General features: G+C 35.7%; 1 protein-coding gene across 1 annotated transcript in view; it reads left to right on the forward strand.

Annotated features, from left to right (window-relative positions):
• The window catches only part of TRDN (triadin), a 14,647-nt gene continuing 892 nt past the window's right edge, over positions 5,085-18,839 (forward strand). Inside the window, exons 1-2 of the mRNA XM_021392000.1 lie at positions 5,085-5,115; positions 6,673-6,879. Coding sequence (XP_021247675.1) covers positions 5,085-5,115; positions 6,673-6,879 — 238 coding nt within the window. The remainder of the gene's footprint in view (positions 5,116-6,672; positions 6,880-18,839) is intronic.

The raw sequence follows: 18,839 nt of genomic DNA on the forward strand, positions 1-18,839 counted from the left end.
TTAAAAAAGTGTACAGCACAGTATGTAATTGTAAGTGACTTTTCTGAATTCAATTGTTCAGTTAATTTTCATGCTCCATCCTCTCTATATTCCATAATCTCTATTCTATTTCTTTTGTCATATAGAATTGGTTCCTGCATAATCTCCAACCCTATTTTCCATACATTCTTATAACTATCAGTCACCAATAAATCTACAAATGTTCCTGCACAGACAGTCCCAGTTACAGCTTTTTAAGACATTAGTCTACAAAGATGCTACTTTTTGACTGAGAAGTTTGCTAACATATACATATGTGTTGAGAGGTTTTTCCTTTTGCACTTTAATAAAATAAACTGTGAGTAGAGTAATATGTCAGTAACCTGTGTGATGATTTTCAAAATCTGTATATTCTGGTATCAGTTGTGAAACTCCTTCTACCTGTTGTTTTCTTTTAGTTATTCCAGTTGTATTTTTTCATTCATACATACTGGGATTTAGAATGAAACAGAAAAAAAGAATTGGTTGAGTCAGCCATCTCAAGAAAGGATTTATGCTGCAGCTCTAAATAAATTATTTTTTGGTATATTTGTCACATTTCTGCTCATCAACTTGCAGAAGCTCCTTTAAGCTCAGAACATCTATGATAGGTGCCTACTACCCATTTCTGGGCTGAACTTTATCTCTTTGCCCTACCCAGAGCATGATGCCAATAGTAGTGAGAGAGGAGCTTTCAAAGATAAATTGAATTTGCCTACTTAAGATATCTTTCTCTGATTCTATCTACCTCTCCATCATTATTAGGAAGACTTTCCCTTGTATTACTGTGTTTGTTCAATAGGAAACATGACACATATTAGTGGATCTAAGAAGGTTCTTAAATGGCTGAAGGATACCAGGATTGCATTGTTCCCTAACAAATGTATTCAGGCAAAAGGCATGTGTCCAATGTAGAGTTTCCAACTCCTCATGCCTTTGAAAGTTTGGTCAAATCATCTATATACCTATAATAAAGCAAAAACTTTCTGGATAAAATTTATTAGACCACTTCAGGAATAAATATATATTATTATAATTATATAAATATATATTATAATTATTATTTTGCAAGTTACTATTAACTGCAGCAGAATTTCTCCCTTTTCCTTTCCACCCATATAAATCAAAGGTGCAGAAACCACATTAGAGAAATGAAAAGAGAACTCCATAGCCATGTAGACCACCTAAACGACAGGAACAGGCATTGTGGTTTGGGTGTTTTTATGTGTGTGGGAAAAGAGTAATTGTTGGGAGAGCTGCAGAGGTCTGTAAACTCAGTGGAGGTGATATGATGGACCTTAAAAAATGCATCTGATTATTGTATACACGTTTCTCAGTCCTTTATCAAAGGGTTCAAATCTCTACTCCTTTTTTCCCCCTGGCATCCTCCCTTCTGTAGATTCAGATTCCTGCTTGCCTGATCACAAGAGTGGTGAATTGATAAGGTCACTGGGTTAAAGCCCAAGGCTCAAGAAGGAGCTTAACATACAGTGTAAATTTATACAGTCATTCTTCCTCTTTTCTACTCCCTTAATTAATATTTAAATATTCCAAGTGAAGTGGAATAAGTTGAACAGCAGCCATTAATGACCTGCGTCCAGAACACTCTATAGCCTATTTATTGGAGTGTTCATCTGGGAAGCAGAATAGAGAAGTCAAAAATCTACTATCTCTTCCATTTAAAGCAGACTGTCTGAGGCTTCTCACATCCCATCTGAATTGTCCTGGCAATAATATTATTATTTAAAAGAAACGACTTTTTTTTTCTTCCTAGCAGCATGGCTAGCTCTTTGCTTTTAATACACCCGGCACCACCCAGTTTTCAAATGACATTTCACGTTAAGTATTTTACTTGATTTTTTTTTTTCAGTTCTGAAGACAGGATGAAGGCTGTAATACAGAAAATAAGTAGGAAATAACATAAATACAGGAAATGACTATTTTATCCTTGAATGAGTCTGCACAGTATAGGGGCATTTTTTTTTCTTTTTCCAGTTTTTCTTCTGGTGTAGAGGGAGGCCTAGATACTAAATTGCAAAATCAAATGCCCATTTCTTCATTCCTTGACCACAGACTCCTATGCTTACTTTGCCTTAAAGAGAACTCAACTCACTAACACAAAGGATAAGCTGCCAGAATGACAAGATCACCCTGGACTCTAAAAGTTGTACAGTATTCTCCTCGACATTGTCACTGATTGTCAAGATTTATTTATACCTATGAGACCTTATGGGTCTTCAGATTGTATCCTAAGTGACAACGCTGAAACCAGAGGATTAGCAGGAATCTCAGAGTTTCAGCAGTTTGGAATTTAGCAAAAACATCTGTTGATGTAAATGCGAATTTGTGACCTGATGGGGCTGTTCTGTGTGCATGAGAAATTGTGATGTGGAGTCAAAGACATGTATCTCTGGAGTAATCATTTTATGAAATGTGTGTATAACTTTTAAAAGTTTCTAACCCCACTGAAAATCAGTAACAATTACAACACTGGGTGCCAGGAGACTCTCACAGATGTGGCAGTGGGCTGAAATTGGATGGCTGAAATTGTAACAGCCTTCAGCTGCACCCTCCACTCTTGTAACAGATGTCTCCACGCCCATATCTGGGACTACTGATCTGCTCACAAATCCCATAACCCACTGCAGTGTTCACCTAACTATACTAAACTGGCTTGGATTCTGGTTCACTATAACACAGACAGTGAAATTGGTCTTGGGAAGGAATATACTAATTATATGGGTGGGAATGTCTTGAATTTGATTTTAACCTGTCGCTGAGTGACTCCTATCAAGTGGGAAGGGGACATTTGATAGGCTCTATCAGATGATTTCAAAGGAGCAAATATGCCTATCTTTCTTATTGCCTCACTGGGCAGAAGCTCTGCTCAACTGTAATACTGGATCTCTCAGAAGGAGTCCAGTCCATCCAGCCACAAAGATAATTAAGGGCCTGGAGAATCTCCTGTAGAAGAAAAGACTGAGTAACCTGGGTCTGTTCAGCCTGGGGAGGTGAAGACTGAGAGGGAATCTGATAAATATTTATAAATATCTAAAGGGAGGTGGGAGGCAAAAAGATGAGCCCAGGCTCTTCTCGGTGGTGTGTAGTGATAGGGCAAGGACTAACGGCCTAAAACTTGAGCACGAGAAGTTCCATAATAACATGCAGAAGAACGTTACAGTAAAGGTAACTGAGCACTGGAACAATTTGCCCGGAGATGTTGTGGAGTCTCATTCTATGAGATATTCTAGACCTGTCTGGACACCTACCTGTGTGATCAATTGTAGGGTACCTGCTTTAGTGGGGGGGTGGACTCGATGATCTCTTGAGATCCTTTCCAACCCATGCAATTCTGTGATTTCTGTGAATAGTTTTCAGAGAGAGAGAGCAATTACAACTAGTTGGATTAGTGAATAACACTGCCCATATTTGTCCCTTCTTTCTTTACTGATCTAACTGTGTAAATAGTAAGTCTGCAGATTTGGGAAGGAGGTTGAGATCAGTAGAAGATGGACAACAAATCACAGAACATCTGGGTACTGCAAATGAAGGACAAGGTGGAAAAGCATCGGGATTACACCATAAATAGTAGTAGGGTAGTGGGGAGGGCAATGGTTTTGGTATTATTGTCTCATCTTTTTGAAGTTAAGAAGTTACAGTGGTGTCGAATCAAGGTTGGAAAAGACCTCTAAGATCATCCAGTCCAACCATCCACCTGTCACCAATATTTCCCACTAAACCATGTCCCTCAGTACAACATCTAAATGTTTCTTGAACGCCACCGAGGTCGGTGACTCCACCACCTCCCTGGGCAGCCTGTTCCAGCCCCTGACCACTCTTTCAGAGCAGAAGTTTTTCCTAAAGTCCAAGCTGAATTTCTCTTGGCATACTTTTTTCCACACCTTAATTCCACACCGTGTAGGATTTTGTAGCAGCGAACAATGTCCCACTCAGGAGTCATCAAATAAACTCCTCCAGCCAATTTTGTGTATGTTAGCATCCAGGGACAGTGGTGCATACATGAAACTCCAGCTTCTGTTTTCAGTGTTTTAGGTTTGTCCAGGCTCCTCCAAGCGGTTCAGAAGTTACTGTTTCATAGATGATGCCTGACAGCCAGTGAGGTTGTCTCTGATGCACTAAAGAACCTATAACAACTGGAGACCTCTCTTAGACACATGAATCATATAGCAAGAACCTGTGCTGGGAACATCTAGTGGTGTAACTAGAGGTTTTATCTTGACTTGCAGGCAAATTTGGGTGAATAGCTCTTCTCTCCCACTTCAGTGATTGTAATTGTGATGATTTTGTTGTATAACTTGCTGTGTTTTTAAGAGGAAATTTGACTTGGCTACATCAACAGCCAAGAGTGTATGAGAGATAACCTTCTATCATACTTCAGTTTTGTCTCTGCATCACCGAGTAGGAAAGATTTATTTTTACATAGCAGTTTTGCTAGGAGAATGATACTTTCAGTGTTAACTATCTGAATGTATATGTCTATATAAATACAGAGTTTTAATTACTTCTATTATTACTGTGCAAATATGTCATTCGGATGTCTTTAAAGATATGCTGTGTTACTAATCAAATTTGTCAGGATGAGACAGTACTTTTCAATTCCCTTTTATGCATCATAAACCTTGACTGATATCCCCAAGGGAAAAAGGTAATAATATGTCATTTACAACCTGTTGCATGCACAAATTACTTACATCTTGTATGCAGTAGGATAACAAAATGCTATTGATTTGGAATTAGACTTTAGTAAGCTGATCTTTATTGCTAGTTCTCAGTTGGAGTACTTTCCCTCCTTCCATGAAGTATTTAAGCTGCAATTTACATTTGGAGAAATGGAAGCAGTGATAGTTGTTTCTTTTAAAAAAAAAGTTGAATTGCATTCTGGTAGATAGGCATTACTAACAAGGAGAATCAACATTCTATAAATAAGATAAAATTTTGAGTAGGTAATAAAAACATGTAATATGTCAATCTAGTTCTGCTTTTACAACTTTACTGGTTAGCAGAACAGCTTTCTGAGGCTTGAAGCAAGGCATTGGTTACTTAGGATGCTTGTGCAGGAGCACAAGAAGTTAAAAGGTAAGGATAAGGGAAGCATGCACAAATGCAATGCACTACATAATAAACTAAAATAATTTTGAATGGGATAAATATATGTATATATGTATATAAGGATAAATACGTCATTTATTTCTTTAAGCATAACAACATAAGGATTCTGAAATAGAGACTATGTACATCTCTTGATGGAAAGCATCTGAAAATCTTCAGTAACCTTATAGCTTAGGTTGAGTAGTAGTTTCTAAATTATTAGTTGCCATTTTCCATGTGAAAGGTGAAACTAAATCTATTCATCTTTGTATAGTGCAGCTCTGTCACTTTCTTTACCTCCGTCATCCTAGAAAATTATCAGCTTTACAGGTTGAATAAGCTGCAAGGGGACATATTTGATATCAAGGTGAGAAGAAGAGGTATGAGAAAATCAGGCATCACCTTATTCCTTGCAAGTTCAGACCTCTGTGTTGACAGGGGTCCCTAAAATCACTGACATTTATTGAGAGTTGGTAAAAATGAACTCAACTATACAGGGAATATATGTATCATATTGTACATTAGTTTAACAGTAGGCTACCAGCAGATTTGTAAATTAAGCTGATGAAAGTAGCATGTTCTTCTACTGTTTCTAACTGTGAAGTTATGAATATTTTTACTTTTTTTTTTTATATTCTGGAAAACAAGTACCAACCAAGATTGTTTAGGTTATCACTTTATTTTATGAGGAAGAACAATATGAAAACATTTCAAATGTTGTCATTTTTCAGTTACCATAATTATGGTTTGCGTGGCGAAATAGTTCTTAATACCCTAAGAAAAATAAGATTAACTCATTGTTGTTAACTATCCATTAAACCATTCATTTATGGCAACAATTTACTTAGCTAATGTTAGTATTCACCTTCCTACCTCCTTTCTAGGACCAAACCTATGCTTTCTGGAATTAAGCCTGCTTTGACTTTATAACTCTTTCTTCTAAAGAGATAATTTAATTATGTGAAAATGATAAGAACTAAGGTATTTAAAAACTGGCTACAAGCTTCCTCACAAAGTGTAATGATACTGTATGTTTGAATCTTTTGTGTTTCTATTGGATAAAATGGGATATAAACATTCTCACTGCCATCGATACGTGTCCTTGACAGCAGAATTCCAGCCAAACCTCGAGTGGCATAAATGCGTTAGCTCCATTATAGTTAATGGAAGTACACTTAATCACATCACCTAAGAATCTGGACTACAGCCTGTAACAAGACAGTCCTTTAGAGAGTAATAGTATCTGATGTTTTCATCAATCACTCTCATAGGTCTGTAGCTATCTGTGGCAGACTAAAAAATGTCTCATCATAAACAAAAAGGCCAGTCATGGCTATTTCACCATATTTGCATCCAAATAAACTTTACTAATTGTGGCCCTAGTTCAGGAAAATCTTCTTCCAGAAAATACAGTGTTTACTTCGCATTATTTACTTCTATTTTACACGTTCTGAGAACAGATGCATTTCAATACAACAGTCAAATTCTTGCATTTTGGGCTCCAAGTTTTACATTCTCATTCTTTTGCTTTTACTGTTTTCCTAGGACGTATGTCTACGACCACAACAATAACAGATGGTAAGAATGGATCCGTTCCATCATCCATGAAAATGGGCAAGAAATCAGTTACAGAAGACCTTGTGACAACATTCAGCTCCCCAGCTGCATGGCTTCTTGTTGTTGCTCTGATTGTTACCTGGTCAGCAGTAGCTATTGTAATGTTTGACTTGGTGGATTACAAAGCATTTGCAGGTAAAACTCAGCATCTTCTGTTTGATATCTTTTATATTAAAATTTAAAAATTTATTAAGGAGTGTGTATTATGTAAATATGAATGTCTCTCACCTTCTTAAACTCAGCACAGTGTCTCTGCTGAGTTTACCGTTAGAGAAGACATTGTGAGAAATGTCAAAATATATTAGTTCATACTTCATAAGTCCTTATAATTTATTTCCATTATTGCAGTCCATCCTTATTGTAGAAAATGTATATGTTGGCAGTAATATGATATGTATACGAGCATGCATGCTCAGATTTCTGTTTTCCAATTTCTATATAAAAATAATTCAAAACTAATAAAATGAATTATTAATTTCCATTTTTAAAAATATATTTTGAAATCTCTCATAGTTTCCTTGAGTATTCTGACATCTGCTTACACAATTCCTTCACAACAAAAAATATGCAAAACATCATTTATAAACATACTAAATCTAAATTCATCTGCAAAATTCTTAAGTACAGAGAGCCAGAATCTTAGCATTAGCTAAGGCACACCCATGCCCTCAGTTAGGCAGTTTAAGACTGGTCAAACTTAATGTACAAGATCAAGTTTGGGGATATATAGGTTTATGAGGGCAAGGCACATTTGTGTGGTACAATGACTGTGATTCTGATTGAGGGATGAGAAGAAAGGAATGGTGAATAAAAATGAGCTCATCAATACTTGATTTTTATGCCTTGTAGCTGGCAGTAGTGTATAACATAAATTAAAATAAATGTGTGCTTTTAAAGAGGGCGTACTGTTCAGCAAGCCACCTCAGAAACAAAACTGTCATGAGGTAAGCAGGCTGTAGTGACTGGGAAACATGTAAAACAAAACCAGAAAACAAATGATGAAGGTCCTTTTCCTTCCTAAAGAGCACCAGCTCTAAAGTGATCCCATCTATCACAATAATTAACAAGGAATAGAAATTCAGCCATTTTATTAGTTTACTGATAAATCCATAGATTTTAGTCCTGCTGTATATCAATATTGACCTCAAGATTTACTGAAAAATCTTTTGAGACAAAGAGCTTGAAATAAACCTACTAATCCTGATTCGATGGATGACACAGAAGCTTGAAATGTAGACAAATATGAGGAAAATCTCTTAAATTTTTTACTTCTCATCCACATTTGTTTTCAGAAGGAATTCACTTGAGTCTCAGTAAAACAGAAACTTCCATTTGAGTGACCCTTCCTGCACAAGCATCAGATTTTAATATGGACACCACAAAAAACGTGGCAAAATAGATATAAACCTAGAGAGAGAAACCACCATATTCTGCTTGTAATTTTCCATATTAACTATCAATCAGTCAATCATATTCTTAGTATTTTTTCAGTTAGCAGACAGGAATGAGGGTATACCTTAGACAAAACACCTAAACTAAGCAATTCATAGACTGGCTGTCAGCTTATGCATGCTCCATATACTACTCAGGGTAATATTAAGCAATGAGAAACTATATTTTTTCTGTAGAGTGAAGGAAAATCTCTAGGCAGATGGAAATCTGATGTTCATGTTGTATTGGTTAAATGAGCTTAAATCCCAAGGGCGCTGATGCAAACTGACATTTTCAGACCAGGCTGTAGAAACAAAATAATGTAAAATTTAATCTGCAGGAGGAGTTCATATTTTGTAGAAATCTCTGAGAGATGGTATTTCAGTATTTTCATGGGTTCTTTTTCTTCTCAAAGATGTTTCTGTTCATACTTGATTAATTAAACCAACATTTAAATAATCTATTAATGTTGAAATGTTAAACAAAAGAACTACTGTGCTCCTTCAGACCTAGATTTATCAGACTGCTTTCTGTATTTACAGATACATAACAGTGGCTTCATAGCTTTTATTATGCCCTCTGGGTTTCAGCTCCTGACTTCCTACTCAGCTGGATTTGTCCAGCTGAAACCCACTAATTCTGTGGAAATAGAAGATTTTGCAAAGGGCCACCTGGCTGGGAATATTGATACTGAAATGATTTTCACCCTCTGATAGTCTGGCCTTTGCCTCCAGTGGAGCTACAAAGGAAAATTGGGAGCATATTTTAAGTGACCTCTTAAATCTAAAACGCAGGAGTAGTTCCATTTTGCATTGACATTGTTCCTTGAATAAAACACATTTTAAAAAACTAAATCATTACTTTCAGCACTGTAAATTTAATTTTTCAAGTATGATTAAAATTAATGTATTAGTTTTTAAATGTAAATGAAAGACACCAAATAAATCATATGTAACTGCATACTTTTTTTTATACAAAACACAATACATTCAGTGTCTTTTTTTTCCCGAGGTAACACTTGCCTTTCTTAAGTCAGTGAGTTCAATTTCTTTCCCATTTCTTTACTTGAAGTTCCATTAAGCTCAACTTCAGAAATTATGCAGAGAAAATCTGAGAAGAAAACTTGGTTAGTCTAAAGAAGAGGAAACTGAGAGATGACCTAAGAGCAGCGTGCATCTTTTTAAAGGGCAGCTACAAAAGTAGTAGATGACAAAAAGTTACCAAGATGATTTTCCTGTAGTATCAGGTAATATAGCAAGGAGAAATGGCCTGAAGTTATGTCCCGGGAAGTTTGTGTTGAACACTGGGAAAAAAATCTTTATCATGAGGGCAGAGCAATGCTGAGACTACAGCTTGTCCATCCTTGGAAGTCTTTGAGACTTTATGACATGGCCATGGCTGTCTGCCTCAAGTGTTGGCAGCAGTTCCTTGCTGAGAAGGATTGCACTAGATTAATTCCAAGGATGACTCTGATCAATGTCTATGTGATTGCATGGTTCTATGATTCTATGAAAACTTCTGTCAGAATTGAATAAAGTATTTAGAAAGTCCGATTAGGGTTTCAGTAATCTCACCAGAGATCTCAATGGACATTACAAAGCTGGGGCAGATTTCTCCATCCTCACATATGGGGTGTGAATCTGTGGACTACCATAGTCAAGATCTCACTCACTTGTTAGTACAATTAAAAGCACACTGTGCACATCTGCAGAGCCAGCCCTTTGCCAGATTTGCAGGGAGTAAGAACCTGTGCTTGGAGAGCTGGGTATAGTGTCACACACCTAAATACTGACGCTGATTCTGACCTACTGACTCCCATGAGAGACTTCCATCATGTTTCTGAGCAAGAAATGCCAATTCCGTAGCAAAGTTTCTATTAATGACTATACTGCACAGAACTGACTGCAGAAGAAAACAGCAATTTGTAGATATAATAGAGGAGGCTGGGAACTGCATGGCTAAGGAATATACATAGATTTGTTCCTCCTAATTCTTCTACAGAGCTGCTAGCCATTGGCAGTTAAAGGACCTGTATCCCTCTAAATTATGAATTTACCCAGATAAACCCTGAGATTATACACTGTTATTCATGGAGCCAAGTAGAAAACTCACAGAACTGACCTCAGAAGAGAAGGATGCATTCTAAATTTGAACGTTGTTTCCTTATTTGAACAATTAAGAATTTTGCTCTCGTTACTTTAAAGGAGAATAATTCCAAAAATACATATAGTGTTAGTGTATGTATTTTAGCTGTTATTTTTCCTTTTAATTTATCAATATAATCATCACGTTTCTTCTATGATTAGAGAGAGCCAACCCGAAGATTTTGCTTTTTCATCACTATGATTTCAAACTCAAAAGTCAACTATCAAGATTGGGAATTTTGAAAATTTATACTAATTGAGATTTATCCCACATGTAACAACATGAAAATGAAGTGTTTTTTTTCATCCTAAAACAGATGTAATGAAAGCTTGCATTCCTATCATGTCATTTGGAAAACTGTAAACATGACTGAAATATTTCTAGTGTGGTATGAAGAAGATGAGCATTACAAAAGGCTGAGATAAGACACTATGAATCTCATGCAGTATGTAGCATGTGTGAATATGCAATAAGTAGCATACCACCTCTTGTACATTCTCGGTATTTCCAGAAAAGCAAAAGGATTCATTTTTGCTTGATGCGTGCCTTGCGACAATTTGTAATTACTTCCATCCTTAATGTTAAAAAAAATTGCGTTTTGTTAATTGGCTTCATAATTCATGAATGCATTTCTTGTGAATATAGCTGTATTATATATTTTAATTGGTACATGTAAGTAAATAATTTAAGATTATTTCAGACCCAAAGTTTGATTGCCCAGGAATCCACATTTGCTAATGGGCTAATGAAGTGTTCAGAATTCCCCACCATCTCTGTGACCAATTATAGCTAATTAACACCACCCTAATTTCAGATTCAGAGTGTTCAACATTCAGAGTAAATTGACAGTGATGTTGCCAGTCACCTAGGAGCCAGACAAACCTAACAAAACCACAGCAAACCCATGAAACTCCAAACTATCCAGAAAATAATAAGAGAAAAGACACAACACGTGAAATGCAGGTTGCCATTTTCTTGTGATTACGTTCATAAATGAAAAAAAGAATAGCCTCTTCATTGTGGATAATTCATTGTTCCCAACCAACAGAGGCATTTTAGAGATCTACAGCCAAGGTAGATCTCTGTGGAGATAATGCCTATCAATGGAGGCGTAGAGCTCCTGCCTCCATGAGAAGCTGCAGGGATTATACCAGTAAGATCTTCTCCTTAATGCTTTTTTATTTATTTACTTTTCCTTTCTTTTAGGATAGATAAAAGGAAAACAACAACAAATTGTTCTGGGCTCTTGGACATCAGCTTCTGACTAACACAGTCCAAAATCACCATTTCCCTATCTTTAGTTTATGGTCATTTCTGTTTTGGAAGGCCCTGAGTAGCCAGAGTGGTATACATATTTTCCAGTAGAGGAAAACAAACAAACAAAAAATTAAGAACCTAGTTTTTATTTTAACATATGTATTTTGAAAAAAAAAAAGACCCAAGAAAACAATGAACAGGACTCTACGTAACTTGTGCTTTGTAGCTGGCACAGTCATTTTTAATTCCAGTCTTCTGCACGATAAAATTGTAAATTGCAAAACCTGATTATGACAAGTAGAATTAAAACAATACAGCTATTCTACTATTCTACTACTGGCCTATTTGTTTATTTATCTACTATTTATTTATTTCTCTATTTTTTTTTGAGATAAATATTATCAGAAACACATAACTAGGTTGCCATTAAAGTAATGCCTCTTATTTATTTCCATGGAAACTACAACAGATACAAAGAGCACAATAGCATTATTTGATAGAGCAAATTCTTAGCTACAAAATGCTATTTTTTCAACATGGTCACCACCATTAGCAACACATTTTCAACAATAAAGAACAAGAGCCTGCTTGATGTGCAAGTAGAAATCTGCACCAGCAGAGGTGACCCACTTACTGTCACCACTCTTCTGAAATGCACCACCCACTGCCTCACTGTGCTCACATCCACTGTTTGGTTTCCATCAACATTCAGCAAGCGTTGATGAATGTCAGTGGGTGCCATTTTTTCTAAATGGAGGAATTCAGTTACACATCTTAGCTTCATACACACTTCCATGTCAGATGCCATTTGTCAGACTGCCTCTCTGCCACCATCTGTCACAAGGCAACAAATGTAACAGAAGGAAGGTGGGAAGGTTCAGCTCCTACTATCATACAACCAACAACCACTTTTGACGTCATGGGCCAATATAATAACATAGGAGGCACTACTTTTGGAGCAACCCTATGTACATCCATGTTTCTTCTGGAGTTTTATCCTAATATAGTCATTCTGTTGCACTTATGTTCAATTATAACCTCAAAAAATGGAGAGAAAAAAAGAGAGTACTTATGTTTAGGTTTATATTTTCTCCAAATTTATTAATAAAATGAACCTACTTTTGTCTTCGTTTAAAGTGCCAGCAAATAAATAGAATAAATAATTTTGTCCTTTGGTGCAAGGGGTGTTTCAAAGTCCCACCAAATTAAAATAATTTATGAAATCTTTTCCACACATCCAAAGCCCAAGAAAAATCTCCAGTGGAATACAGGAGTGGAATGTAAAATAATAAAAATATATGAAAATAAAAAAAAGAAATAATCGTTGACCCCTGTGGTCACCTTTAATCAAAACAGTGCTGTAATCTTTTGAAATACAATTTTTACTGTATTTACAGGTGTCAGTCTAAAGCATGAGTAAACAGCTTGTGCATTTCAAAGTTCTTAATTAAATTCTTCAAATTGTACAAATGTACCTAGAACCCACAAAACATTTTTTTTGTTGCTTTCTGAAGGGACTACAAATAAAATAAAGGGTTTTAAGATGAATTCCAACTTAAAGAAGGGCTGCTCAGGTGACATTCTGTATCCTAGGTTTCAGTGCAATAAATATTACGTCTGAGTTAAAAAAAACCTAGAAAATGAGTTCATACTGTAAAGAATGACAGTCTATGAAATGCTGTAGTTCTACAAGAACTACATCTCAAATGGTCTAACATATGCAAGATGATAAACTGATAGATCAAACTTCGTGAGCTCACAAACTTGAAAATATATAATTTCAGAACCTCATTTAATGGACAGGAAGAGAGCTAACAGAAAGAAGACTCATATGCCTAAACATGCGTCATGGGATATGAAACAGAAACCATACTTCTGGATTATAATTCATTTCAGTATCAATTGCAAAAATGCAGTTTTCTTGTTATTTGCTATTGAAGAAATCCATATAACTAGAACAACCTATATGTATCATATATTCTTTTTAGCGATAGAATGCATAACTTGTGAAAATACCTTTGCTGTATTTAACAGTATTTTTACTTTGCTCTGGTTTGTACTATGTTATCTAACCTGTCTGAAGAACTGCCCTCTGGAATCTGGAACAGCGATTTTCCTGGAAGTACCCTCTTTGTAGTTGTTTATCTTTTTAATGAACTCCAATTTCTGCTTCATAACAGCAGTCCCCAAGATTAAATAAGTTGTCACTTCTCGCAGTAACTGCTTCATTTATTTGAGCAACAGCTGAGGAAGTTCATGACTGCTAATGTTGTTTCTCCCTTTTTTTTATTGGCCTTTCTTGTGTACATCCTGTTGTCATCTGCTATAGCCAGCTATTCACAACATTGCGATGATCCCTGTTTACCACCTGGTAAAGACACTGTGCCTGCAGTGTTCTGAATATGTGTGTGCATGTGCGCTCTGCTTGCTGGAGGTAACAATGCATGGACATGAGCAGAGTGCCAAGGCGCGACAGCACTGCAAAGACCCAGGTCTGCAAAGATCATTAGAATAGAGTCCTCCCAAAATTCACATCTTATTTGAGACAGGTCTGTCAGTGATGAGATCCCTTCAGTCAGCAGATATTCAGCAACTGGTGATAAGCAGGGAGATATTCATTTCATCATGAAAAACACTTTCAAGTACCACTGGACAATTATTTAACAGAACTGCATTTTAAATGTGAAGTTAAAATCTGTATTCTAAGTTAGAGAATGGAAACGTTAGAATGAGCAAAAAGTAGAGCTTCGAATTATTTTGGATGAAATGTCTGGCTGTTTAAAAAATGCCATTTAATAATGGTCTGATCCATAAAATCTGAAGCCTTTCAGCTGATATCAAACCAAGTCACATAAGTTACATACAAAGCTGATGTTAAATCTACATTCCTGTCCACATATGTCCATTTGTCTACATTAAAAGTACCTGAAATTTCTTGATACTTCATGAAACATTGTGAATTTAATTGTAAAATTTGGAAATTCTACTTATTTTTGGTGTATTCTAATATTCATATTTTATTTATAGCTACTTTGATCTAATTTGGGGTAAAAAGTCTTTGTCCAATCTCATGTGAGGTTTCCTTTATGGACCCGACCTCAATATAATTAACTAAGGCTGATATTAGGAAAAGACAAACTATTGTACAGAATGTAATCTTCATATTTACACTTGAGGTACCTATAAAGGGGAAATTTCTAGGAAATACTGAGGTTGAGTTTTCATTGGAATTGTTTTATACTGCTGTAATACATCGATAGCCACCAGAATCTATTCGGATGACCAGAATAAAAATAACTATCACAAATTTTTAAAAAGTATAAACTTTCAATTTAAAATGATCTTCTCTCCATAACAGGATATTTTACTAGACTAGGATATGTTTTATTATGAAGAACTAATATTAAGCTTTTGTATTTTATCAAACATGACAGAAATTCTGTCTTCATCAGCTGTATCTTGTCAGTATTAATGAATTAGGTTCTATCTAATAGATCAATCTTTACACCAGATAATTACCATCATTTGTAATTTAACTGCATTCAATTCAGTGGAGTCAAAATATGTAATTGATGAAAATCCAACAATATTAAATAATTCACAGTCATTCATTTAAAAAATAACTTTAAAAGAGGTTTAGCTCTGACTATATGTTTAACTATTTGACAAGAAAAAGACTGATAGAAGACCACATTCCTTGTCAGCTTTATTAAAACCAGCATAATGACTGAAGTGATTTGCACAAGTAAATCAGTTAGCCACTTTTTGTTGTGTAGTTCATATGAATAAACACAAGCAAATTTTCTTGAGGTGCTGCAGTGAATCATACCATGTGATTAACAAAGTACTGTTTTGAAAATCCACAGTTACAGGACTTACTATCAGTTCCAAGTAAAAACAAGAAAAGAAGTTTTCTTTTGCTTTCAAACAGCACAGTTTTACTGGATTTGTATTCCAGTGCCTGAGGAAATAAAAAAACAGACAGGGTTATGCAAAAGACAATTAATCTAATCCAAACGTGTTGAGTACAAGACTATCCTAAACAAAAAGAATCATGCTGTATGATTACTGCATGTCTGTAAATAAAGAACAATTTAAAAAAATCTGTATTACAACAAAATGTCAAGCTTAAATGTTGTCATGAAAATCTGTATTTCTCAGATACACTCTTCATACAAGAGTATGAAAATCCTCTGAAAATGGTCGCATTTCTTCGCATGTGTGTGAGCTAAATGGCATCTTTCTGGCTTTTTCCCCTCAAATTGCTTTATTTCCTTTGTTTCATGTGTGTTTTGTTCTGCTAGGGAAAGAACAACCTGCCATTGACAAAGTTGTGGGGAAAGCTAAAAGCATGGATTTGATCAGTAATTCTTTCCATTCAGGAATATCTAGTGTAGTGTTCTTAAGCGTTTTAGGATGAATCATTACTGTTAGCCCAACATTTTAAAAATTCAGGAAATATTTTTAAAAATTACATTGAAGATCTGTGCACAGGTAAACTTTCCAGGTCTATGTCACTTGAATAACACTGCAAATGGATCTGTTTAAATTTGCACATTCAATTTTGCAAATACCACTGAAGTGTAATCTACAAAGCCCCAAGTTGATTTTTTTCTGAATTTTCTGTTTTAAACAGGATTTGCAGCTTGGGCCTGGTAGTGTAGGTGTTCCTGGAGAATTTAGCCTCTGGACACTTAAGATTCTTAATCCCTTTTCACAGTTTGATATGAAGATGTTATGAATTAAAGACCAGGATATGACGTTGAGGGCTCTAATTCATTGGCAAAGATGGTTTGCCTTGGGGTGGTTGCAGTAATTTCCTCCGCTCTTCAGATCTTGCTCTCCTCTGAGCAGTTCCCATGCCTGCCTGAGGGGACAGCTCTCCTACCTGTGAAGCAGTTCTTGAACTACTAATATATACCCCCAAATATTAATATACATTGGCAACAACTTTTGTTTAGTTTTTTAGCTGTAGTCCCTGTGGCTGTAAATGTCTGTGGCTGTAGAAACAACTGAGCCATTCGTAAGCAAACAGTGGGTAAAGGGTGAGTGAAAATGAAGATAGAAACTAGGGCAGCTGTACAAAGTTAAACCAATCTTGTTCGTGAATCTAAACCTTAGTTATGCCATGTAATTCTGTGAGTCCACTTACACTCCCTAGAGTCTCTACATTAGTGTAAATGTAAATGGTATCGGGGTCAGGTTACAGATTTACTTTTATAGTCTGAATGTAAGTATTAATTCTCCTTCTAAACACTGGAGAAAGTAATTTGTGGCAAATCTGTTGAAAAATTAAAATCTCTGGATCTCAATATGTGAGTCCAATGCAAATAAATAAATGCCTTATGATAAGAAAAGTCAATACATCCTGGTATACTACTCAAAATCTTTCTGAATTATTTAATCTGTTGAAAACATGGTAGCACAAGGCAGTGCATTAAAAGAAGAATTCATGAATATTTCTTTACAATGTTCTCATGTCATCACTGTGCATGATTAAGTTATCTGTTGTGCCTGATTGTTCAGTAGCATATATCTATATAACACAATTTCCAGGAAGCAAAAAACGCCACACACACTAACCAAAATATTTATTCTATGTTATTAATAAGCAGATCTGAAGTAATAATAATTTTAAAAAATATTTTCCTACTTAAAATTTATTGATAGGATGTAAAATAATTTATTTAGTGATATATTTGTATTTCAAATATATTTACTCATACTTTTTTTAAAGCACTTTTAGAAAATAACTGTTCAAACTGCTGCCATAAATGAAATTGCTTCAAGCCTGCACTTTGCTTGTCTTTGTAACCTGCAAGTTCATGTGAGACTGTTGATTTCTGCTAAGATTTGTCTTGTGAGTCAGAGCTCTGCAGCCAGAAGTAATTGTGAAGAGACTCGCATTTAATTTCTTTCTAAGGAATTTGCGTACAAAAAGAAAGTGGTAAACAGAGATATGGTTCCATCTTGATACTGTTAAATGTATGTATTTCTATCTAAACTATTAGGAACAAGACTAGGCCAATGACTTAAATCGTATTTGTGATTTACCTTCAATTGTTTAAACTTCTGGGAAACCTTCACATACTTAGAACAATCATTTGGTCTACTATTTCAATTATGATGGACAGTAACATAGGATGAACAACAGCTGTCTCTCTTCCTAAGCAGTATTTGGTACACATTTCAAGAGAATAAAAGCTTGGTGGTTGGAAAGGATGGACAAAATATTCTATTGGAGGCTGGAGATTTCTCATGAAATACTATGTCAGCATAAACAGGGTATGGCGAAATTTGGTGACATCTTAACTGAAAAAGCGTATAAAGGAATACTTATATTAATCACGAGTAATTGCTCTCCCTTAAGTGAGGATATGTGGAGAGCAGGGGCCTTGCTTTCATGGCTGGTCCCAGCAAGGAACTGTTGACACCAGGAAGATGAAGCACATGGAATGTTGCAGCTTCCTTGTTTGCCAACATACAGGAGCAAGAAGACAACAACTTGTTAAATATTCACAAGTGTATGTGAATGAAACTCTTGAAAAATTGAAATAGAAACAGATTCACGGGTGTATGTGTTTGAGTGTAGCTGGCTGTGTGCCACAACTTTGGGTCCATGGTCCCCTTCATCTGAGACTCAGTTTTGTTTTGGCCCAAGTATGTGCAGTTTTCTTCTATCCACTTTTTACATGTACTCCAAGGGAAAGATGAGAAGTGCCTGTGCAGTTAAACCAAGCCTTAGCAGTTTCCTCAGCCAGAATAACATAAAAGAGAGGCCTTAAATGTGGATGTAATATAGGACTGGGACACCAACAATAATGAATATTAAATAGACATCAAGAGGCAGGGGACCTGGGCCAGAGAAATAAACTGGACTGAAAGGAAGAAATTATCTAAAAGGATAAATACGAGGTAGAATCAAATCTATATTTATTCTGAACCCAACCAAGCCTCAGAACTGGGAAAGCACTATCAGACCAAATTGTCCAATGGGCTATGAAACACTTTGCTAATTGCAAGGACAATTTACATACGCAGGAAAGAAAGCTGTCCTCAAACTTTTGAATAATGAAAAATAGCATTAAAAATAACTGTCTCTGTTAAAGAAGGTTGTATAATTAGTCCTGTATAAAATGAAGATTAACCATAATCACCAAAAAGTCTTTCCTTTCCTTTCCTTTCCTTTCCTTTCCTTTCCTTTCCTTTCCTTTCCTTTCCTTTCCTTTCCTTTCCTTTCCTTTCCTTTCCTTTCCTTTCCT

Source organism: Numida meleagris, chromosome 3 (assembly GCF_002078875.1).
Source record: "Numida meleagris isolate 19003 breed g44 Domestic line chromosome 3, NumMel1.0, whole genome shotgun sequence".
In the NCBI taxonomy this organism is placed as follows: domain Eukaryota; kingdom Metazoa; phylum Chordata; class Aves; order Galliformes; family Numididae; genus Numida; species Numida meleagris.